We start from the raw sequence: 25,475 nt of genomic DNA on the forward strand, positions 1-25,475 counted from the left end.
AATACCCGACACCTTAATTAGGTCCTAAAGAGTTGCGCATTAAAATATGGATATATTCTATTTAGCCCATCTCCATGCAAAACTGGCCCAAGCTGGTAGAGTACTTAAAAATCACTGTAGGCATTCACAATTTGCATCTGATAAACCTATACAAGTAACTGTGTTTTTGTCAGGGGATAAACTTGTAATAACTAGTTCAGGTTAGCTTAAACAGATGCTACTTAAATTTAAATGTACTCAACTCCACAACAATACGCTGTTCCGAAATTAAAAGCATCAACCTACACGCTGACAAATTTGAAACAAATTCATGAGCACATTCAATAGAACCAAAGACTGATTTTTTTTTTCCTTAAGAATTTTTCAGCTAAATTTCTCCACTCTTAAGGGGAAAAAGAACAGCTAATACAGAATAACAATAAACTCGTACAAGTGTAAAATACACAAATTCCAAATCTGTGCTTATAAAAAGAGTGTGATGATATTCTACAGGGTCTCCTAACAATTTTACATACACTTACATTTGTGAGGATTCTGCCAGAATTGCCTACTGCTGAATCACAATGGAAAAATCAAACGTCCTCCCAAATTTCCTAAATAACATGGTATAAAGAACTAGTATCATGATATCCAATCGAAAAGACCAGACGCTCTTAAGCGGTATCAGCTACATAGTTTGTAGCAGCGAAGCCTTCATTTTGTGTGTTAGTAACAGAATCCTAATTTTGGCCAAACTGAGCAACAGGAGAACCATCAGATGGCCAACTCTTAATTTCTGAGACGTTGTAGGGTCCGTATCCAAAGGATTATATACGTCAGAGGAAACATGCTACAGTTAACAAGTAAGATTAACAACACAGAAAACAGAAGAGAAGAAATTAAGTGTACGGACATGGCAGCCCTGTTAATAAATGCGATTTACATAAAGGAGAAAGGATTCTGAGTTGGGCTACGATCTAATGGCTATAAGTAGTATACAGTCATGATGATATTTTTAAAAGTCTACCATGGGGATTAAACTAGAGCAAAATATGTCAACTATTGCTTCTGAGAAAAATAATAGGGTAATGGAGTAGCAGTATAAAAACGACAGTTTTTCCTCACGAGCGATCATAGCCTTGTGTATTATTGGTGTTGACACTCAGCCTGCCTACTTCTGATAAGAGAAGGAGGATCTTAAAACAGTTTTGAAGAGGAAAAGATCAGCATTTAAAATTGGAAAGTCTTAACACAGGTTCACAGTAGTGAAAAAGAGATGTAGTAAAGACAGAAACATGGATAAATAAGAGTGTGATTACGCTGTGAGTGGAGAGGGAGGAAGCTACCTAACCAGTGAAGGTGTATGACAGACGGAACTTACTTCATGGTGCACCTCTCTCCGTTTTGGGCATCTATAATATACTAAATCTTTTGAACCACATCTGGTCCACTTCAGAACACAAGGAATAGTCTCAAAGTCAATGGGATGAAGTCAATTCCTGCAGGAAGTCAGGAAACTAGGACACTGCACTTTGTGCAGCACTGCAGGAAAAAGACCACATTGACAAAAAAGACAACCCATCTACTCCCTTCACATACATTTCAAATTCAGCTCTTCAAAGTTCCATATAGCTTCTCCAAGGTGAATGTGCCTGTATAAGCACGCGATGGCATACTTCTGTGAAAGATGGGCTTGACAAATATAAATGAGCTTTAAAGCTGTGAGGAAACGGAAACAATTTTGAGAGAGAATACAAAGAAAAAAGCATCACTGAAAAGGAAAGCAGCAACAAATACTAGACTAGAGGGCCAAGCATGGTGCATATTCACATATATGAGTGGCTTTAACAAAGCATGCTTTCTTCCTCATGAGCCCACGTGCTTGGACTGTTTATGCCTGAACAAACTAACTGCCTCCAGTGATGGAATGACTGGCTCTGCAAATAAGGGAGTGCACTGGATACTGCTTACATTAACAATGTAAACAGTAAATGTAAATTTACATTTTTGACATGGTATCCCACAATATCCTCGTAGCCAAGCTAGGAAGATGTGGGTGGAATACAAAATGGAGGAAACGCTGGTCAGACCATCAGGCTCAAAGAGGAATGGTGAGTACTACAAAGTCTTCCTAGAGACTAGTTATGTGGGGTGTTCCTCAGGAAGGGCCAGTACTGAGGCTGATACTGTTTGATTTCCTGATTAATTCCTTGGGTGACGGGACCGAACACACTGTCAGCGAGTTAGGGGCTAACATACACGGTACATAAAGAGAGTTTGAGGGATCTGCAAAAAAGGATGCTAAGGGGGAAGCTATTTTAGTCTTCCAGTATCTAAAAGGAAGTTTTCAGTAGACAAACTCCTGTCAGAGGTACACAGCAGAACAAGAGGCAACAAGTCACAAGGTCTAGAAAAGGAAATTACAGCTAGACATAAGAAAAAACGTTATTTCACCATGCCCAGACAGGCTGCGCAAACTCCATTCTCGGAGATTTTTAAAAAGTTGTCCGGACAGTATCTGAGCAACCTGATCTAATTTCATGTCAGTCCTTCTCTGAGCAACAAATTTGACTAGATGACCTCCGGAGTACTCTTCCAGGCTCTTTCATTCTGTGATTCTCATCTATTTTGCAGTTTTAAACATGCTATACTTTGTGTTGATAAAGTTCATCCAACACCCTGCTTCCTAACTGACTATTAAAGATCTCTTCTGATTGTAAAAACTACAATAGCAGCAGGAGCTTCAGGTCTGGAGCTATAGCGTTAGAGAAGCGAAGCTGGGTATTTGCTCCCTCTGTGCTATCAGTAAATTACCTCCTGAGAACTGAGCCTTTGGAAAGCAGGTATAAAGTAGGGTTTTTTTCCCTGTTTTACTAGCGTTAAATTGAGGGAGCTTCACTGAAACCAATTAAAAACTACAAGATTATGGCAGCAAAAAAATGCAGTCCCTCTGCTCTTGTTTCTGTTGGACCCATGAGACCATTTGCACCAATGACAACTGCTTTTACCAACTGGTTTGTGACAACATCCTGTCTTTTGCTGCTTTCCATGTTGTATTAGAAGTAGTTTTTGCATAGGTTTACATCAAAAGGCAATTTCTGTTACAGAGTCGTGGTAACTCACTGATCTCCATTATGCTTGAAAAGCCTTAGCATTTTTTTACATTCCAAGGGGAGGATTAAGAGGCTCTGGAGGCAAAGTTAGCCTGCACAAACTGCAATTTTTAGAGAGTTGCTTGCACGCTGCATTTGGAGCGTGCTCTTCTCAATTCCACTTGAAGGGACAGCCACCCAACGTTCTCCTGGATCTCCTCTGAAGGTCTGCGCATCATATTTAGCACTAGGGTGAAAGAGGAACGTGAACTAGGGGTCGTCTTCTTGACGGCACTGATTCCTGACAATTCTTCAATTAAAAAATTATTTACCACTACCAATCCAGCTGTGTAAACTGCACAAGCAGGTTACAGAACTCCTCAGCAGACGCATACAAGAAAGTAATTCTACTCATTACCATGCCATTAAATAAACAGCAAGTAATAAATTACTGGTTTTAACGGCAAAACGGACATCAGACAATAGCATCTCAACGTCTAACGACATATCCCAAATAATGGGTATTATATTTACAAAAAAAGAAAAAAAAGACTTTTTCACTTAGCAATTTACAGCAGCAAGGAGATGACAAGAGCTGAAGCACACTTTGAACTACCTGCATTGTAAGGAGATATTTGAAAGAGGAGAGAGTTAAGACACCATCGCACAGAGAATACAGTCGGGAAGGGAATGTGTCGTTTGTGTACGGCACATGAAGATTTAATCATACATAAGGAAGGATGAGAAAAGAAATGAACTAAAATGAACTAGGAGGCATTTCCATAAAACAAAAACAGGATACTTTGGATTTAGAACAAGAGGAGCTAATAGAAAAGGATTTAATGGGTCTGAATCTGGCTAGAATAGTGATATTACTAATTTGGCACAAGCAACTCAGAGATCCAAAGTATGAAAAGCTGAAGAGGAGGTTCAGTAGACGAAATAATCAGAGCTTGGGCAAAGCCACTGACAGAAGCACAGAGAAGCAACGTGGGGGTCTGCAATTCCAACTCTTTGAGAAGACGACAGAGAGCAAAACCACATGCCCTGAGAATTTTTTTTTAAATATACAAACATTTCTGACACTTTTCTTTCTTAAAATACTTGTAGAAGTTGAGGTAACTCTTAAGACTAAAATATTTAGCTCACCTCTTGTTTTCAAACAGGTAATAACTTTCAAACAACTAATAACTGAATATTTTCCAGTGACTGTAATTACATGCCATCATCAGGATGCCATCCTCATCTTTCATACAAATCAAAGAAATACTGACATTTCAATTTCTTCCATCTATACATAAAAAGCTAATGCATACAATTTGCAATACAGGATATTAAAATAACCCAAAAGAATCAGCAGGAGAAAAGGAACACCACAAACTATGCTTTTAGCGTAACTTCATTACAAAGGAGAGATTGAATAGCTGGTTTACAAGAACAGAGTTGAGAAGAAAATTTTTGATCCACTAACAGAAACTAAATTACAAGCATATCAAGACTAGTCTCTTGGAAAATCATGCGTGAGAAGCACTAGCATGTTTCAATTCACTCATTTCAATCTAAAAACTTCGTATTATCATGATAAATGGATGCCAGTGTTTTTTACCTTTATGTCAGTGAGTTATAAAGATTAATACCCACATTTTTCTTTGTATAAATTAATTATACAAAAACTGGAAGGCTGAGAGTGATTCTCTGTTCTTAGGAGGTGCATCACAGCAGAGCTATGAACAATGGTATCATCATTTATAATGTCTCATAATCAAAATGACTTTTTTTAAATACAATAGCTCTTGCTTTCCTCTACAAAGAGAGTCCTTCATTTAATCAGGTCATTCGGCATCAGACCTCTTTTTCACTTGTGAAGACCCCATTCATCTCTTTTGTGTTTTGGACTGTTAGTTCTCCTTCAAACCGAGTATCATACACAAACTAATATCTTTTAAAGAATAAAAGAACTGAACAAAAAAAACCCTCCAACTTCATGAGGATAGGTAAAACGGAAGAGGAGAGATCAATACACTCAAGAAAACAAGAACAGAATTATTAGCTCATACAATGAATGTTATTCTACTATATGCTTTTTTAAACACTCAACAACATTTTTACTTTCAAGATCGGCCAAAGAATTCTCCTCTCCTCCGTACTACAACAGCGAAGGACTTGCATCACAACTGGAAAGACAGAATTTTCCTGTATGCCTATGTTTTATTTCAGCAACCCCACAACTGGCTTACAAAGAATCACAAGGAGATGTTTTCACAGAAAGCTAAGTTCCTCCTCATCCTCTCAGCTATAAGCTTCCTTATTTGGCTTATATCAAGAGAAAAACATAACATCCTGGATTCAAGAAACGAAGGGATCAATCCAATTGCTACTGAGCTCTCAAGAAAACTTTTCCAGTGGCTTTAACGGGAGTCGGACTGTATCTTAACATCTTAGCTGTGTGTGTCATGTGGACATTCATAAAAGAAAGCCAATTAACCCTCCAAATCAGCAGTAATCCACAAGATTTCACGTTAATAACGTTATTAGAAAAAGATTTGCAATCCAAGGCCCAGGTTACACTGTGTGAAAAGGGAATACAAAACGTATAACTTATAACATGCATTCCCAACTCTCATGAGGTTTGGAAAGTACATTTCATATTTATTGATAGCTCAAACTTTTCTATCAATCAGAGATGCAATCGAAAATAAATTCTCTAACTAGGTAATTCTGTTGGGTGATTCAGAATCCTGAATCACCAAAGTTACTAGAAAAGGGTTATTTGCAATATTTAAAGTGCCCTAGATTTTCTGGATATGATATTAACACTAGGTATCAAACACTGACACCAAACAAATTAATCATGAAACAGCTCCAGAATGATCAGTACCTTGCTTCTATTACAGACGTTCTGTTTGAATAAGCAGAAGTTTCCAGGATGCTCAAGAAAACGTGAAAGACGGATGTGGTTTGAGATTCTTTTCCTCACTAAAAGTCCAAAGGCTTCACTTCGAATTGACCTCAAATAATATGAAAAAAGTATGACCTAAATGAAGGAAGGTCGCTGTTTGTTCAGTGTGATTTTCAGTTGACTACTTTTTTATGAAAGAGGAATACTAATAAACAGGAATCCTCTGCTCAGAGACTGTAAGTGTTGTTGCAGAACATAAACGGCAGTGCTGCAACTATCACGTAACAGAAGTAGTTAAAACTGTCTGAACAGTTTTCTATGTGTATGAGGCATATGATAGGTCATATTTTCCTCTCAGTTATATTGGCTGCAATATAGAGTAATATTACTCTTGATGTAGTTTTTTAGGTACTGTTCAAGTCTTACTTTACGTTGTGTCTTCTGAAGTGTATCAGAATTTTTCAGTACCTGCTATGTGCATGGTTATTTTTATAGTCTAATTATTATGAATGAAAGTGCCCAGAAAGTAAACGGGAGTTTTTCTGTTGGCTCTAGGCACATTAAACTTTTACTTTCATTTCTGTTTTTACAGAAGGTGAGCATGCTGCATAAAAATACTGATTCAAAATAAACTACTTTGTTGGGGGGGGGGGGGGGGACACTTTGCCTTTAAATGGCCCTAGATAGAGGCCTGGCTTCAGGCATTGTGCGATCTCACTTAAACCACTTAGCCCAGCTCTAAGCCAAATGAAACCTCCCATGATACACAAATGCTATTTACCTGTATGTTGGCCCTCCCGTTAAAGAGAAAATGCCACATCCAAGAAGATACAGTCAAGCCACAGAACTCAGCCATTTCAAACAAACGTGTACACCTGACGCACTAATACAGCATGATATCAATTTGAAATAAAGTATTTTATTAATCAAAATTTTCAAATGTGCTCACGTTGTCATTTTCTGTAGAAAAGCTAATCTTAACGCTCAACCTAAACTATCTTTCCTAATTACCAAGTAAATTCCCAGAGAGCTGGACGCTACCTTCTGTTACACATTTAACTTTTCTATTTAGACAGAGCAGCACATGAACGTTTTACTCTCTCAGAACAAAGTAACAGTGCTAATACACTGAAGGACAGACTGAGCAGCTTGCGCCTTTCCTTACTGCAAGCATCTTAATAATTAATTCTATACACATGAGCCAATAAAAACCTTCCCAAAGCAAATAGGTGGCACGCTCATTAGGAAGCATCTACTTACCCTCCACATAAGAACAAGCATGACACTTGAAGTTAAACATTAATCAAATTAACATGTGCCAAGGAACCCTGCCAAAGCCTACAAAAGATACTCTACAGATGGTTTAGAACAGGTATAGGAGTGTTTACCCTTTTGGACCTCATGATACGTAGCCCTACATATCACTGCTAGTGGAGTTTCTGCTTTTACTCACCATAAGAAATAGTGAATCATCCAACTATAATGAACCACGTAACATAAAATGCACCGAAAATACAAGTTTACTCTGGAAAGACTATTTGCCCAGTGACTAATTGCCATACAATTTTCCCCAAATTATTAAAGGAATTCCCGATTTTTATTCTTCTAGCTAAGGGAATTCTGAGAAATATCTGAAATATACAATTTAAATAAATCACAGGTCCGTAGTTAAAAATATATGCTTAGTTCAATGAATTCAAAAGATGAATTTTAAAACTCAGGAGATTTCAGAGTGGGGTAAAGAGATTTATGTATTTAATCCAGTAGCAACTTAGAAAATTGACTTGTTTTTTCCCCTTCGTTAACAGATCTAGTATTATTTGTAGGAATAGCAGTATCAGTCTTACAGGAAACATCTGCAACTTCTTGGATCCTATAGGGAAGAGTAGGGTTCAGAATCTGGTTCCATAAAACGCTAACCTGCATAGGAAAAACCTGTTATGCTTTTCTGTTCTCAGATATATGTAGGAGAACAGCTTAAAGAATGAACTGCTCTATTTCGCAGTACATTGTGCTAGGTTCAGGCCTAAACCAGTTGTTAGGTATACCAACTCAACAAGTAAAGCAAGGAGAACTTTCATGCTCTGAGGCAGAACCACAATCTATATCCAGCAGTAGGCAGGTTAACTTTCGAGCAAATGCTCTCCAGCTTACTCCTGAGGAAAAAGAAAACCTAATCAGATTCCACACTGCAAATATACTACCTTCAATACACGCAGTAAAATCATTTCTCCCACAAAATGACCACCGCTTTTTCCCGTTAAGAAAAAATTTGTTGCGTATGGGCTGGAAAGAGAGATGACTATATAAACATTCAACTTTGGACCTAAATTTATGTCCATACATCTAGAAAGATTTAATTAACGGCTGGATACCTAAGGTATATGACCTAAGGGCGTGTACTTTTGTTTCATAAGCAGATAGGGCAGAAATTCTCCATTACTTTGTGGAACACTCATCCAAGGAAGGGGTTACGTTATATGACATTTAGCAGAGGGAACAGCAAGCGGTCACAGAAAGAGCAAGGGTATTTCTCATTTAAGCAGCTAGCTAAACATGGCGATGATTAAAACCCTGTAACGTGCCAGAGCTCAAGGGGAGAACTGAGCTGTGGGCCCCTCGTAGCATGTTCAGATCTATCCCTATTCGACAAAGTTCTAAAGCACATACTTAAATCTCAAGCCTTAGTCTACATGCCAGAAAAGTAATGAGATTTAAAACCTTAACATCGAGCAAATACTTACAGGCTGTGCTGAAGAGTAGCTGAATCTAGATCATGATGATGGTGAAAAACGTGACAAATATGACAGCTGCAAGACTATAATCTATCAGTTGTCCCTTAGCAGCTGTAGTCTTACTGGAAAACCACTCCAAATTTATTTATCATAATTTAGCTATTTATTAAGTGAAGTCCTGTGTATAAGGTTCATTTATTTTAAATTGCATTATTTCCAAATCTGTATTTCCAAATACAAAAGACTTCTTTATTACATGAGATGTACTGGCAATGTTACCAAATTCACACAAGTGACAGGAAAATTCTAGCCAAATACGGTTTAGCAGGAGTTTCTGCACACTGAAATCTCAGCTCAATTAGTATTTTATCCATTTTCTGAGATAAACTTTTTACAGACATTTCTATCAGCCACTGGGTGCCAATATAAAGGGTGCTATGGTGACTATAAAATCAGATGACAATTAAAGCCACGTACTGGTGAAGTTGAACTCTCAAAGAACACCGTAAACAGCTCTCTTTTCCAGCTATACCAACATTCACCATTTCTTATACTTTCGCCACAAATAAGCGGCACCAGAGACACGTCTTATCACTAGTCTTTCACCCAGAAAGGGCCGAAGCAGCCATCTCTGCTTACAATTTTTGCACTGTAATAGCCACGTCCCAGTCACAAGAAAAAACACCAGTCATTTATGGGGACTGCAGTCCAGCAGCTTCCAGTTACCATAGCGAAGACGCCATTTTTGAAAACAAACAAGCAGAGGAATGAATATCCCAGCTAACTCCCTTTTGACAGTCCATCTTCATGTTTAATGAATAAAGAGGAATCTGGAAAAACGGACTTAATTCTGACTTCACTTTACAAGGCTTTCAGACTACTGACATCTGCAGAACTGTCTGTGTTCTGCACTACTACATAAGCCAAACAACCCAAACAAATGGAATTAAGCTCACTGGTCTCTTCCAGAGAAGGACTGGCAAGCATAAGGCACACTAACCATAAGGAAACATAAAAGTTAAGCAACATTTATTGAAGATTTCTTCCTTCCTGTCAATGTTGCATTGACTTAAGAGAAGCTGAAAATATAGCATCTTGGTCTTTAAAGGGCAAGTAGTAAATAGCTATTCTTTTAATCTTCTGTTTAAATCCTGAAGACTCTTCCTGCTTCAGTAAATATAGCTTACTGATATTAAGTGCCTCTTCAGTGAAAGAATCTGAAAGTGCTTTTTCCTTGACAAGTATTTATAACTCCAAAAATTCTGGAACGCTACAGTGCATCTGTTCAGTTTATGAGGTGTCTTTCAATACATCTTTGCTTGAGAAAGTAGCCTGTGTGATTTCATCGTGTTTCACAAATTACTGTGGATCCAAATTTTACTTATATTCAATAATCTATATACAAGTCCAGAATCACTGTGGACGCTCAAATACTTGCTGCCTGCACAGCTCACGGAAATGCCAAAGTGCCTAACAAAACTCACGTTGTATCACTGTTTTTTCCTCCCTCAAACTCAAAAATCTAAGCACCGCTAGAAAATTTCTGTTCATGGTAGTATGATATTACAACCTCTTTTATAGAGCTGGCTCTGCTGAAGGAACTCTGTGTTCAACTACTTGCAGGAATGTGACATTTGCAGGGTCAGGGGAGAGAAAGGGGTCAAAGGTTATTGCGAGAAACTCCCATTTTAAGTGTATACACATAGATGCGCACTTCCTTTCCTAAAAGGAAAAACCTCTCACAGCTGCAGAGAAAAGTTCGGAAGCAGAGCTAAATGAATCTGAGAGGTTGGATAAACGTACCCAAAGGAAAAGAGAGATTCTGCTTCGGGCACCTACAACAGTTTGTTCAAATCACTTCTATGCACGTCCAAAGTTGTCCTTAATAGAAATACCTACTTGTGCTGGGACACAGTCATCTTTTATTCAGACATGAAAGCTTCACAAAGCCTTACGCTAACTAATCTTCCACTGGTTTACTATTGAAAACAACTCTCTTTTGAAAAGTTTTCAAAGCATACAGAAGAAGATCCTGAAAATTATCATACCTGAAACAGCAAGAAAATCATCAATGCTTGTTATATCATCCACAGCTTCGGTAAGAACATGGATGTGATTCTCCCACGTACTCCTATACATCTCCATGTTGTTTTTCACAACTTGACTTTTTGGTCTGGCAGCAAGAGCTAAAGCAGCATTAATAACCTGCATCCAAAAAACAAACAAAAAAAACAGCAACACCTAAATACTTATGTTCTCTGAAAGAATGCAGAATTTTACTTTTTACTATAAATCAGAAAGCAGCATTTCTATTTTCTAGGTAGAAAAGGTTGTGCAGTGTTTTCATTTTCACAGCAGGAGCGTTAGTCAGATGTTGCTTAGGTTAATCTCCCTGTTGGCTTCATAAATTAAAAAAAAAAAGTATGACTATCTGAACAGGCAACAAAAATCCCAGTGTTTTTATTTTCAACTGGAGAATTCATGCTATTCCAGTTTCAAGATATTAACACAAGAAGTTTTTATTTACATAAGGTATACTTACAGGTACTGCATATGGTCACTTCAGTTTTAAGTTTACACTCCTCAAAAACAGACACCACAGTGCCTATTTTGGAGTATCTTTACTGAGAGATGTCATCAGCCTTTGTAACACAGAAGTAGCAGGTTTTGCCAGCACACCACAGAACTCTTAGGATCAGTGGCATGGGACGTAACACATCCTACACCTATATAAAAGTAACAGACTGGTATTTCTGGATCTGTCAGGCCTAAAAATAGCAACTATGTTCAAATGAAGAGGGTAGATTTCATCCCTTCCAGCAGAGCTCAATTTAAGATAGAGATACCGGGTCATAAAATATTTATTTTTAAGAGATACCACTTGCAACAACCAATTAGCTAAAGTTTTTTTTTTTCCCCTAATATGGCTATTTGCTGATGTTTTATTCCTAAACACTATATAAACCAAATAAGTACGTTTCCAAGGTACACTCAGAATATTAACTTCACGCCAATCCCCCCCCTCCAATGTTCTTTATTTATCAATGGTTTCAAGAAGTCAAATCACCAAATAAATCACAAGTTAGAAAGATAAAAACTGTGCTGACAGAATACAGTTATGAAATACTTTTAGTATCATTCCACTGTACTTGAGTCATTGCACCAAAGACGAAGAGCTGGGAAATCCTCCATCTTAAGCCTAACTCATGTTTCTTTACACTGACTAACGCCAATTCTCCTGACCTTGCCCTGCATCAAAAATACAACTTGTTATCAGTTTTATTTGGTTGGTATTTGTACTTATCACACAAACTTACAGAGCACCTGAAATAAAATTTAATAATGACAAATATTAATATTCAAATTCCCTCTCATAATGAAGGAATGTACACACGTAAGGTTTCACAAAAACACTTCTGTGATAAGAGTCTTTTTTACCAGTGACTTGGATAACGAAGAACAGACTATAAACGCATTAAATTTAATAGGTGGTCGGAGAAGGAAGAGGACATGCAGGCACGTTGAAGGACAAGGTAAGAATTTTTCCACCAGCTGCAGATGTCATCTCAAAAACCAGATCTTGTTCCATAAGGACAAACGCAATACAGGACAGTCAGATAAAACAGTCTGGGATGCATAAACAGAAGCAATGCCCAACAAATCATGAGGCAAGTATTTTGCTCTACTTCTGCACTATTAAGGTTCGAAGAGGAATACCCTGTCTGTGGAATGTTTGAGGAGGAATACCCCACACTTCTGGAAAGTCACAGAGTTTTCTCTCCCACTGAAGAGAGAACAGCATCAAGAACATCATCAGAGATCTTAAAAATATAACCTGTAAGAAAAGACTGAAAAATTTGGAGTTAGCCTAGAAAAGGAAGGAGGCTGAGGAGAAACAGGGTAACAACCTTCAAGTATGTAAAAAGTAGCTCCAGCCATTATCAAAACAACCTACTTGTCACGTTCATTGTGAAGAGCACAAAAAGAATGTTTTAATTGAAGGGAACGATGAAAAAAGGGGCCAAAAGAAAACAAAACAGTTTTCAGTAGGTAAAAGCTCTCCTTTTACTTGAAATTTATTAACATATGAAAACAGAAATTTGCCCAAGATGCCTAAAGTATCAAGCACCCTGCAACCGACGAACTAACGAGGACTGTATTATTAACATATGTCATCTATTACATAAAATAGCACCAACATCAAGTAGTATACCAACATACCAGAACGACTTACTATGTATTTTGGTACATCAGGAATAGAGTTACCAGGAAGGGAACACTTAATTATATGTAGTATAATTAATATATTTAAACACTGTTTAACTGTCTTCTCCAATGTAACCAATCGAGAGCCCCACTCCCTTAAAAATTACCACTGAATTAGTGGCAATCTACACAGCAGAACCTTCCTATATTGACAAAATACATGCAAAGTTATGCACAAAATTACAAAATACACCGAACTAAATGGAATTTCTTGTCCTCCCCATTTTCCAGATTATTAACACCCCAATTTTATAATCTAACGCATTAGTCTTCCTAACTAAGATTTTTGCCTTCATATATACAGCCAAGACCCGCGTACAGCTACCTAATAGCCCATGCTATTAAACTACCCACATTTGGAAAACAATATGTAGTTAAAAAAACAACAACAACAATTCTGATTAAATGCAGAAGGTAACTCCTCCGTAACTTCTCCAATATAAAAACTGTAGGTCTTCTAGATGAGACGCCTTATTAAAAGGACCTGAAATCAAATATCATCATCTCACTGCCTCTTTGCAGCTTGGCTTTCTAGTCCAGACACTTAGTGGCTTCCTCAGGTACATAAATCGCTACACTGTCTTCCCGGTCCTCAAGAAATTTATGTTCTTTTCGTTACCTTGAAAGCTTGGCCTGAGACCTTGCAGGTGGGCAGGCCCTTTGCTCCCTCTCTAGAGTTCCCCTCTCCACACCTATGTAGCAGGCTCCCTGCTTCCTGTGTCTCACCTAGTCACCTTTCCAGCCTGCATGCTCTCAGGGAGAGCACAATCCCGATTTCTAAAGAAACATTAACAAGAAATGTAGTATTTCTTGTTTAAAAAAAGAAAAGGCTTTTAATTATATGCTGTAAATAAGACACGGTGCCACACCCTGAAAAATGAAGAGACCATAAAACACTTAATAGATGTTCTGTGCATTGCGTACACTAAAGGACGGAAGGGACCTAATAAACAGTGAAATAAATAGTGAATGTGCAATTAAAGAATTTAATAATATACTATATTAAAAATACATTATATATTAAAATATTAAATGTACTAAGAATAATATAATTCAATAATAAGGAAAAAAGCCTAGCTAAGATACTGCATACAAGCTAGACTCTAGCACTTCATCGTTACTTAATACATCGCATTTGAAAATTGTTTCTAATTGAATTTTGTGCGTGTGATTTTTTTTTTTTTTTTTTTTTTTTACAGTCATTACACAAAGGAACACACAGAACGCTGTGTAGAAACCATGAAAATCAAGCCGTAGTCCTCTGTTATCTTCTGCCTATTATTACATTTATCTATTTACCCAAATAATTTATCTTGAAGTCAAGTGCAAGAAGAAAATGACAGAACCTTAGCGTAATAACTTCAGGTTATTCATAAGCTGTTTTCTTTCTTGACACACAAAACAGTTTGAGGGTCCAGGCTGCAAAGAACTGGAAGCAGCTCACGAATTTAAGATTTCATTTTCCCAAGAGAAAAACTTTTTGATACGCACACAAACAAAATTAGAGAATAGACTATACTGGTCAAACAGCCCAGAGCAATCTTTTGTTTCTTCTCACTGAAGAACAAGGTTCAAAGGCCACGATGCCTAAGCTGGAGCCGAATCAACCCTTTTGAAGATGCTGTTTAGGCCTGTGGAATTAGGTTCTTTTGATCACATCACTGGAGGTACGTCCAATTACTTACTGCATATTTTAGTTCACTGAAGAAAAGAGAGCACAGCTTCTAACTACTGCTTAACATCTTTTGGCTTTGGTGTCTACCTAAAGGCCTGGATCTTTAATTTTTATAACATAAATATTATTTTTCCCATGAAATTAGCTTTAATTTTGCTTTCCTACTGCAGTTAAAGCTCATATCTAATCCCCAAAAAAGTTAATTCAGCACCTCGCTTTAATAGGAACAATATTTTAAATATAACACCTAATTTTGAACACACTTTCATAGCATTTTTCAACTATATTAGTTATGAAGTTTTAATGTTTTTGACGAGGGACTCTTTTTAATAAGTGGATCTCACTTAAAACAACGCAATATGTAGGAAAGCGGAGTCTAGCTTGTAGATCTTTAAATCTGCATTCACATCAACCGTACTACATCTGAATACTGGTACATAGGTTTATCAATAGATTTGCAGAGCATTCCAACTATAAAATCATGAGATACATCCAAACAGAGATTAATATTTATATAATATGCACGGCTACTGGTTCTCAACACTCAGCAGTAAATTCTGACTGCAACCCCCTGCTGTTACAGTCATTTTGACAGAAACGCGTAGGACTGATCTGCATAACCCGGAAAAAATCACACGCTTTAGTATATTAGCTAACATGGTTAAGAAATGAATACATAAATAAAAATACAGCACAAATGCTATGTTTAAAGAGACAGCTCTGTGGTGTTTTCCGTTAAGACAGTATTTCTCATAAACTGGCATCCCATTCTGTCAGTCTATGGTAAAGATAAAGCAGGTGTAAAAGTTAGACTTTGCTGTCAACACTACAGTCTTTTTGATTAACTGAAATTAAACGGGGCCTAAGTAACAGCTGAGGAAAATAATATTCTCTTAAAATGAAAATCAGTTAACTTATGCGAGAATTTTTCACATGCAATTACACTCAAACTTCAGTAATAATTCCAGTATGACTGGTCGGAGGCAAATCTAGCAAGCACAACTACTGTTAACAGGATAACCTAGTCCGCCTTTCACCTGCTTATCCATCTATCTAGGCCCTGCTCTCTAGAAAAAAATATTCTGTAAAGGAAGCAGTCGCTTTCCAGGGCTACTTAAAATAGTCTATCTTCTCTTGCAGAGATTATTAGCTCTTCATTCCCCTTAAAGCATTAGAGGCCAAAAAAAAAGAAAAGAAAAAAAAAAGAATCAATGAGAAAGTTACTGATTGCTGGTGATGACTAGAAGGCTGCAGCAGCTAGAACAGAGACCATTAAGAGGAACGTATTTTATAATTTACTCATTTCCACTTGTGGAAACATGGAATAAGTTCATGTTCCTGAAAGGTGTAAGTGCCCACAAAGTTCTCTAATTTATGTGCAGAGCTAACACCTCCAAAATCCGATGTATGATTGGGAATGCTGGTCTCAAACTTTACACTAACTCAAGTTTCTTAGCATTAGACCTGTGTACCTACTGTATATATATATGAACGTGCTCTCTTACGAGAAGGAATTATTTTGTGCCTTAGTATTACAGCAATTAAACGTAGTGAAAACTGGTAAGTTTAATGCCACCCTGCTCCCTGAAACATAGGGATAGGCCCATACACGCTCCAAAGTAAAGCTCCCAAAAATTTCATGTTGTGCCTTGGGTAATTTTTTGAGTCGAACATAGGCTGGATTTGTTTTGGAACAAACACTAAAAACGGTCTCCCGTCAATTGTTCCTGTGCCCAGTAAGGTATCACTCTGTACATTCTCGTAAATGAAAAGAAACTAAATTCATCCGATTCCACCACAGAGTTTTTTCTTTTGTATACCGCAAGATGCAACTATGCAATTCTGTGTTTTTATAGCTAATGAGAGTATAAAGAAAAGCAATATTCAATGAGTGTACTGTATCAAATGCGGTGTTTGAGTCTATTACTTTATCAGAATGCAGATCAGATTGCATCTTTGTTTAAAACGAGAACATGTTTGTACATCTTCCCAATTCACGCATGTAATGTGGACAGTTTCTAAGTTTCTAAGGATTCATCAAGGTACGTGCATGAATGATGCACCAAAATGCCATAGAAAGCACTCTTGAGCTTTCAGAAGGCGGACCTTTTCAAGCTATTATTGAAACTTTTCAAGCCACTACTGAACCTTCTCCAGTCATCACTGAATTAATAATTTCATTCTACATCACGAATGGAATTGTACTGCTGGTCAATACCAAGAGGAAAGGAAACTCACGTCCAATTATCTGTGATCTAAGAAAACCTAAGACTACTCCTCCTCTCTCTTTTAAAAGATTATTAACCATATCTCTACAAACAGTCTTGGACCTAGGATGGAATAATCATTTGTAACGGTACAGTAATGGTACAGCTCGGGAGCAGCTCTGCTAAAAAGGACCTGCTGAGGTCCTATAGGACAGCACGTTAAAATGCAAGTCAGCAACCAAAAGCTAACGGCATAGCGGGCTGAAAGAACAGGAGTGCAGCTAGTAGATTGAGGGAGGTGGCACTCATTAGACACATCTAGGAAACTCTTTTGAGCTTTGGGTCCTCCAATACAAGACAGACATTAAGAAACTCGACTAAGTTCAGCAGAGCGCCACCAAGATGGTGTGGGGGCTGGAGCACCTGCCTCGCAAGGAGAGGCTGAAGGAACACGGCTTGTTCAGTCTGGAGAAGAAACGGCTTTGGTGGGATGTGACAGCAGCCCCCCAGTACATGCGAGGCGGTTACCAAAATGATGGAGCCAGACTCTTCACAACGGTACACAGTGGGAGCACAAGGTACAGTAGTCAGAAATCGGATCACAGAGGTTCTGAAGGGATATAAAGAAAAAAATTCTCTGGTTGCCCAGACAGCTCATGCAGTCTCCATTCGTGGAGGATGGGCACCCCTTCAAGATCAGACTGGACAGTCAGGTAGTTTTGAGCAAGCTAGCTGGAACGTAGCATTGAACTTGCTATGAGCAGAGGTTGGACTTGAGATGTCCCTTTGATCTGAATTATTCCAGCATTCTGTAATGCATGGTTACAGGGTAACGACGTATCTACTTAGTAACGTCGACTCTTTCCGGGGCTAGTGCAAGCCCCCTCCTGTTACCTACTTTACAGTACCCTTGAGAAGTTTAAGAAGATAATGCTCAATAGATGATGCGGCAACATTAAGCATTTCCACACACAAGGATTACTAAAGAAACTACAGAAACGTGTTTGCTGCCGGCTACTTTTAACAGAACTTTGTACAGAATTTTATTTCCCATCAACTTGTGCTTCTTATTCCTCCCATAGATTGTACTGGGGGAGCTTACACATACACTCATCTCCAAGCTCTGCAAGAAGGCATCTATCATTAGCCTAGAAACAAACACGCACAGAAACCCTCTACGATGATAAATAAGCTCAGCGATCTATGACACTTGCTTTGGCATCTGACATAAAAAGCCATTCAGATATAAAAAAGCCCCATATAATTTAAAAGCTTTAAAAACCGAGTATATTATATATAAAACGCTTAATCAGAAAATGTATTTCAGTCAAGATAATTAAATAAAATTTAGGTATCAGTAAAGCATCTCCAAACAACAGACAAAATCTACCCAAGGGATAAGCACACTCTAAGAATAAATGGATTATCTGCTGTATGCATTGTACTAATATAATCAACTTCAATTGTTGAGTGAATGCAAAAGGTGAAATCTATCCCCAAGGAAAGCAGCTAAAAGAAGATGCAAAGTTATGAGAGATTTTTTAATCATCAGATCAGAAGTTCTGATAGCACTGACAAAGCAAGATTGTACTTCCAGAAGAAACTTCCTCTGCTTCTGAAAATAGGGAAAATTCTATTCACAGCACGTTGTGTTCTCATCCTGCAAAACTTTGCCAATAGTCTCAGCAGCATTTGTAAGCACTGACTGTTAAGAGGGGCTAGGTGTTCAGGTGGTACACTGGGACATCAACGTGACCATAAGATTTTTCATCATATTCAGAAAAGATTAAGACATCTGTTGATGCTGAAAGAACGGACTGCGCTGGAGGTGCTCGTTTTGATAGAAACATATAGTTGACTCTGCCTGATAGTCAGTTTTATAAGTTAGATATGGATTTACTGGGTTGATCTTACTATGTAAATTTAAGCTTTGAGAAAAGGTCACTGTACAAACATGGTTTATATTAACATTCTGTTAAAATCCAAAGACCTTCTTGCTGCCATCAGTTAAAGGCAAATTTAATTTCTAAGTTGCTATTACAAGCTACAGGCCAAGAGGCTTGCAAATGGCAAACGTGCAGGTAAAACAATCCCTCAAGAACAAACAGGAATTATGACGAATGAATAAAGCCAATAATACTAGAAACTTTACTATCTGATACTCCAGGCTAGAACTGAACTAGAATCTTGCACAGCTTTATCATCTGAGGTCTGGAAAGTGGCTGATAGTGATACATAGAAATATGTTTTTATTACATTGGGATAATGTTTCTGTACTTTAGTAAAACCATTTCTGTGTAACTTCATTCAAAAGCATGCCTCCCGCCATAGTCTAGTACTGCTGAGAGGCATGGACCACTCTGAGGAAGAAAAAAGAAAAAATAACCCTCAAAAGCTCCCTCCACCCCCTAATCTAAGTATGTACTGTGGTAAGCTTTACACAGGGACACTGTGGTAAGCTTTACACAGGGACACTGTGGTAAGCTTTACACAGGGACACTGTGGTAAGCTTTACACAGGGAAAGCCCCTCTCCCACAAATAGGTACCTGTCCCTACAGGCACCCTTCTCACTGTGTTTGCAAACCTTCCACAGGAAACGCACACAAAGTCAACTTTAACGTTGCCGTGATTGAACGGAGACCCTACAGAATATTCTGAAGCAAAAAATGGTATTTTCACTACTTAGCTCAAACCATCCCCTAGACTTTTTAAATCCATCCAACAGCAACTGCCCTCCTGGGGTCTCTAGTTCACTTGACCTGACAGAAGGAGACAGCTAAGACTACAGAGCACAAAAAGTTTGTATTTGAGGTCATATCTGAGGCATCTAGCTTGTGTGTGAAGTGCCTAGCATGCTGAGACCCCATTCTCAGCCTGGGGTCAGGCTTCCACAAGTATCACAATATTAAAAGGCAGAGACTCTTTTAGATATTGGAACTTAAGAACCAGACACAAAACTATTTAGTTTAAATGCTATGTCCTGCATTCTCATTACTATTTTATCATTAATAATCTCAGTTCTGAACTCCTTTCACTATGTTTTCACTTCCTCTGTTCTGTCATACTGAAACTTAAATAACTAAAACATATAAACACTTCTGTTTTTTACCTTACTGAATATACGGTCAGTAAATGCCTCGGAAAATGCTTTGGACAAGATCGTCAAAGGTAATTGGGGGATGTCACACATCTGGTTTATTTTGAGAACTAACAGTGCATTCCCCCACCCCCAACAAAAAAGCAGCGTCTCGAACTGCATCTTTTGTATTAGACACGCATCCAGTCTCTCACTCAGAATAAAAAAAAATTTAACACTGGTCAGTAACTTTAAAGAATTTTAGCTACAACTTTTAAATGCAATTTAAGTTTTCACACTAAAATAGCTACTTTCTTGTATTCTGTAAACTGGGAAGGAGAGAAGGGGGCAACTAGACTGTTTAGCAAAAGCACAGAACACAGCAAAAGTTTGTCAAACCTCAAGCAATGCATGTTCAAATGCACATTTTAATTTCAAAACAGCAAGCTCGTGAAACAGAACGCCAACCTGAAACGGAAGGCTAAAGCCATCCTCAAGACTTTCTGACATGAAAGAGGAAAAGTCAAAAAATATTCAAAACAGTTCTATTTCCTTTTATGTTATTTCATAGTCTCGTTGGTGCTTAAAACATAGCGCATGAGGTCCTTGGTACTTACTGCTTTCAAGAGTGCTCCATCCAAACGTGGAGCCATACTGCCTGCAGACCGGTACAAACGTACTAAACTGAGAACAAAAGCCTGTTGGTATAGCAATGCTTGTTAGAGGTTTAAATTTTCTCTTTTTTTTAGATATTGTAAATGCTCTGTCACAGCGCACCAGTTCATTGGGTACAAAAACGACGAGCACTAATGCTATTTGAGTTTGCTGATCAAACTAGGTTAGTCATACTGTCAATTTGCACCAGTTTATACTTACACATACATAGTAAAGTTGTCAGGGGTACACAGGACTGAAGGAAATCCTCTGTGGGAGTTTACAGTCCCAGAACTTGCTCTTGAAAGGAGTTCACCATTAACAACCCCTACGTCTGAATACAACACCTATAGATATAAATCAAGCTTGTAGTATACTGAAATGACATTGTAAAAATGAAGCTTATGTAATTAACCTTCTGTTTATTGGATTTCATATCCAAGTAAATCTTCAGTCTAATTACAGTACATGGTATATAAAATAGAAAGGTCCTTATGGACAATTCATTCATGTAGCAAACTTCACAGAGATAAAATATAACTGCAACAGAACTGTAACTGCAATGTAACAATACTTTAGTTACGATCTTTAGCTTGAATGTACCTTATATACTGAAGTAGCAAAAAAAAAAGTTCAGCATGTATGCCACAAGAGTCATTTCGTGTGCATTTAAGAATATGATATTATGGAAAACACAACCAACAACCAAAAAAAACCCTATAAAATGTATTAAGTCTAGCTATTTAGGTCTTTGTTTCTTCTTGGGGTTTCTAACAACAAAACTGTCATCATTCCAGACAACCTTCTTTAGTGATGCCATAGTCTTCAAGATTATGCACACTCTTTGACTGAATGCCATTGCCCTGTATTTCCTATTACTTATATAAACTATGGGGTACTCTGAGAAAAAGAAACAAAGGACTGCAGACAACCGTGAGGTTTCAACTTGCTGGCATAAAAATGAGTTACTGAATAAACAATCAGAAAGCTTTATGAGATTTACAGAGGGAAGACGACGTGGAGGTAGGAAATCCCTATAGTGCTTCCGGAAATAAGAATGGGTAGTAACAGTCTGATGGAACACATGGGAATGATAGACATCCTCAAACATATTCCATGTCAGTCATGGAGAGAGACGCGCCCAACCTCACCTTTTCACCTGTAGCTGCCATGGTCAAAGACCTTCCAAGTTGCAGCAAGCATTACCTTGCCTTTTCTGGTCCCTCGGAAGTTTCTTCTGACCACCCTGCAGAATCACTGCCTGCTGCTGGCCCCTCACTGCAGGCTCCCAGGACTTTTTCCTCTCCCTGGTGCAGCTCAAATCTTTTTCCCTGATCCTCTCATCCAATTAATTTTTAAGTGACACAGCACAAACGTAAAGAAAAGAAAAAAATAAAAACAAAGAGCCCCCAGCCTACTGATTTCTTCTTTCTCTAGCAGGATTCCTTCTAGGATGTAACTTCAGGTAAGGCATGTCTTCATTATTAGTAGGACAGGTAATGGAGGGAGCTTGCTTGCAATTATTAAGAATAGCCAACACTTATAAGAAAAAATAAAATTCTAATAGTTTATTAATTTATCAGTACTGTGTGACTAGAATTCAGTTATGTTTGGTTTATGTATGAATGGAGTCATGTGTTTCTGTGCTGATGTTCCTATTTAGTCACGTGGTTAGAAAATGCTCCTAATACATCCTTTTTATGTTAGAGAATAATTAGGGCAAACATCTTTAATAAGGACAACCTTTATGATCCTGTAATCTAAGTCTAACTTGAAGCACTAGGTATCAGAAGTAATGCGAGTTAAAGGTTTAATATTTGAGGAAGTTATCTGAACATTACAGCTAAAATCTGGAGCAAATATTTTAAGCTTGATCTCTTAAATAAACCGGAAGGAGGAGATGCAAACAAAACAAAAAAAAAGGTAAAGCCAGCAGTCCTAAGGTTTTTATACGGCTCTTAAAATAAAAAAAAAAATCTACAACTGCACAAGAAGTTGTCTCACCTAACACAGTCTTAGAATAGGCTTGAAAGTGCTAATATAATACATATCAATGACAGGGCATCATCAGAAAGACTGAAATTTAATTCTTAGTAAATCATATTATAAGAAGGTACTGTGGGAAAAAATGGGCTTGAGAAACAAGAATGAAAACATTAAGAACACTGGAAAGACATGATATGATCCAGGTTTAAAGACCAAAACAGCATCACGAATTTGATGCAACTACATGATGACATTTCAAATATATTCTGTATGTTCAGGAACAAGGGAAGACTAAAATAAGAGAATTACTTCCAGTAATACATTTTACATGAATACAATTAGCCCATGGGAGTTGAAATTATAGGATTTCATTGCGGAATTAAGTCTTCTAAGTTTCTATACAAGAAGTAGAGCGCTATTCAAGTACTTTAAAGAGAGTAACTGTTTGCTCAGGAACATCAACTTCTGTATATAAGAGCATAAACTTATCACCAACTTACTCAAGATCTTAAAATTTCTTCCAAAACAAATGGTGTAGGACACTGTCAGACACGTTATACTGAACTATTTGCAGAGTGAAGCCGATGCAACAAAATTTCTTTATGCCCTCAGTAAACAACTGTTTACAACAGAAGAGTGCCCCTACTTCATTTTGGATTCTTTTTCTGTGAAATATCTCTCACCATGAAGAATCAAATCATTAAAATATCCTGTGCCCTGCTGGTGGGAACATCAGTGATTTCACAGCTCTGCAACGTTTCATCATTTGCAAGGAGGAGACTGGCTAGATGCTAAACTAGACTGCCTAGTCTAGCTGTGTCAGAGACAGAGGTCTACTTAGTCATTACAGGGGTACTATTAGTCAAGGGGGTTTATGACCAATGATCTATCTCTTTTACTGTAAAGTTTTGCTTCAGACAAATAAGCTATCTGCCCTAAGCTGTAGTTAAGTACTATCTAGCTTCCCTCAAACGAGGCTGACAGTAACACCATGACACAAACAAGGACTCTACAAAAGTTCTTCAGGTTTCAGATCACCACTCTTTTAAAGTGAAATTCTCTCTGCTAAAATCATCTGCGGCCAGAAAAAAAAAGGGGGGGGGGGGGGGGGGGGAGAGGGGGAGGGCAAAGTGAAAACCAAATACTGCCTGTATTTCAGCAATATCTTAGCAGGTACATACAACATGAAGAAAAGCTAAGTGTTTCCACACTTCCTCCTTTAGTTTTATTTTCTGTTACGTGTGTTTCACATATGCACCCTGAACACTTTACAAGCCAAAAGTGCACTTTAAAAAAAAAAAATCACAAAAAAAATCAAATTTGTACGCTACAAAGCAATGACAGTTCAGGGTAGGTAATGAGAAATTCAAATAAAGAAAATCATTTTTATCTTAGAAAGAAAACTTTATTCCTCTCTTATTTTTAAAGAATCATTTCTGAAGTGAAAGTACAGACTCATCACCATGAAAAAAGTTGCCACAGGCTACACATTCACATCACTTACGTTCTCTTCCTGTTTTTAAAAAAAAAAAAAAAAAAAGGGCCCCACTATCTAAACTGTGTGCTTACCTACCATGACTACTTTTTTCTATTGCTGGCATTATTGTTTCCATGTCTTTAGTCCTTTAGTCTATTTTCCACATGCTGAAACCCCAGCAGGATATTAACTTAAAATAGGATTGAGAAAGAGACAAGCTACTGCCTACAACAGAAGAGACTCTTACCCAATAAAGAAACATTCAAGAAAAAGGAGAGGAAAAAAAGGAAGAAACGGAAATGGAGAAATGGGTGATTTTTGAAGTGTTTCTAATTCCTTATACATGCCATGATTTACATACTGATAAAATGAACATCAGGAGGATGCAGTGTACTACCCAGAAACTAATTCCCTATGAGAACATCGCTCCCAGTAATCTGCGCATGCATGGATGATAGTTCTGCCCTGGAGATATGGAACAACCACTGCCAGCAACAAAGTCTCCATTCTTCAAAAATTTCACCAATGCTAGAGTAGAATTCTAAGTTAGTGTGATCGCAGTTATTAGCTTCCAATTCATTTTGCTTTTTTCCCAGGAAAAGTGGAAAGGAGATTAGGAGAAGTGGCGTAACGAGAAACACACATACCTTATCCCCGTATTATACATAAAATGAACAAGCACGCTGTAATCTGGTTCAAAACATCTAGCAAGCATGTCATATGACACAGCAAGTTCCAAAGAAAATGAAAAACTGTATTTGAAATTATTCTGACTAAAACAGTAATCAGTTTTAAGAAGTCAAGCTTGTTCTTCTAAGTCATAGAAAATAGCAAGTGAGCCAAGATTTTGTGGGTCAGTATCAAAAGCATTGCACAATTATCTAATAGATACAGGAATCAAATAAACTGGTGCTGTACTTCCTCCTTCTACGGTCGCTTCCAATGTTGTGCTCACTGATGGCATTTGATTTGGAAGTGAGTAGAGCAGACTGTCAAATTGAGTGTTATTTCACACAATATTTTGTGTTTGATCATTACACAAATGTAACCGACAAGAAAACCACTTGTAGATTATGCTATTTCTCTTTGCCTTTTTAATGGCATTTTAGCAAAAGTGTTCCCAGGAAGAAATCATGACAATACAAGCAGGGTAGTCATCTGCTGCCTTGAATTTGATGGGGCTTCTGTGGAAATCATTTAAAGGCCCAAATTAAAAACATGGATGCTGATAGGAAACGTGAATTAGTCATAATGCGTGGCAAGACTCCTCTCTCCACCCACTAGGTTAGAAACCTCCCTGAGAGAAGGGTGCGGAATTATCCCAAACCACTGAGGTCCACCCTGTACCAGTAATAAAGCGGGCTTAGCTGCAGCTCACGGTACACATTTGCACATATGAGTGTGTGGGTTGGACCTCAGCCTGCCTCT

The 25,475-nt window shown here is 37.8% G+C and overlaps 1 protein-coding gene across 13 annotated transcripts in view; it reads right to left on the reverse strand.

Annotated features, from left to right (window-relative positions):
* CTNNA3 (catenin alpha 3) overlaps positions 1-25,475 on the reverse strand; it is a 571,770-nt gene that overhangs the window by 170,419 nt on the left and 375,876 nt on the right. For all 13 annotated transcript variants that reach the window (XM_009676053.2, XM_009676026.2, XM_009676018.2 and 10 more), the window contains one exon: positions 10,754-10,910. In XM_009676053.2, the coding sequence (XP_009674348.2) occupies positions 10,754-10,910 (157 nt within the window). The remainder of the gene's footprint in view (positions 1-10,753; positions 10,911-25,475) is intronic.

The sequence above is a fragment of the Struthio camelus genome, chromosome 7, assembly GCF_040807025.1.
Source record: "Struthio camelus isolate bStrCam1 chromosome 7, bStrCam1.hap1, whole genome shotgun sequence".
Lineage (NCBI taxonomy): Eukaryota > Metazoa > Chordata > Aves > Struthioniformes > Struthionidae > Struthio > Struthio camelus.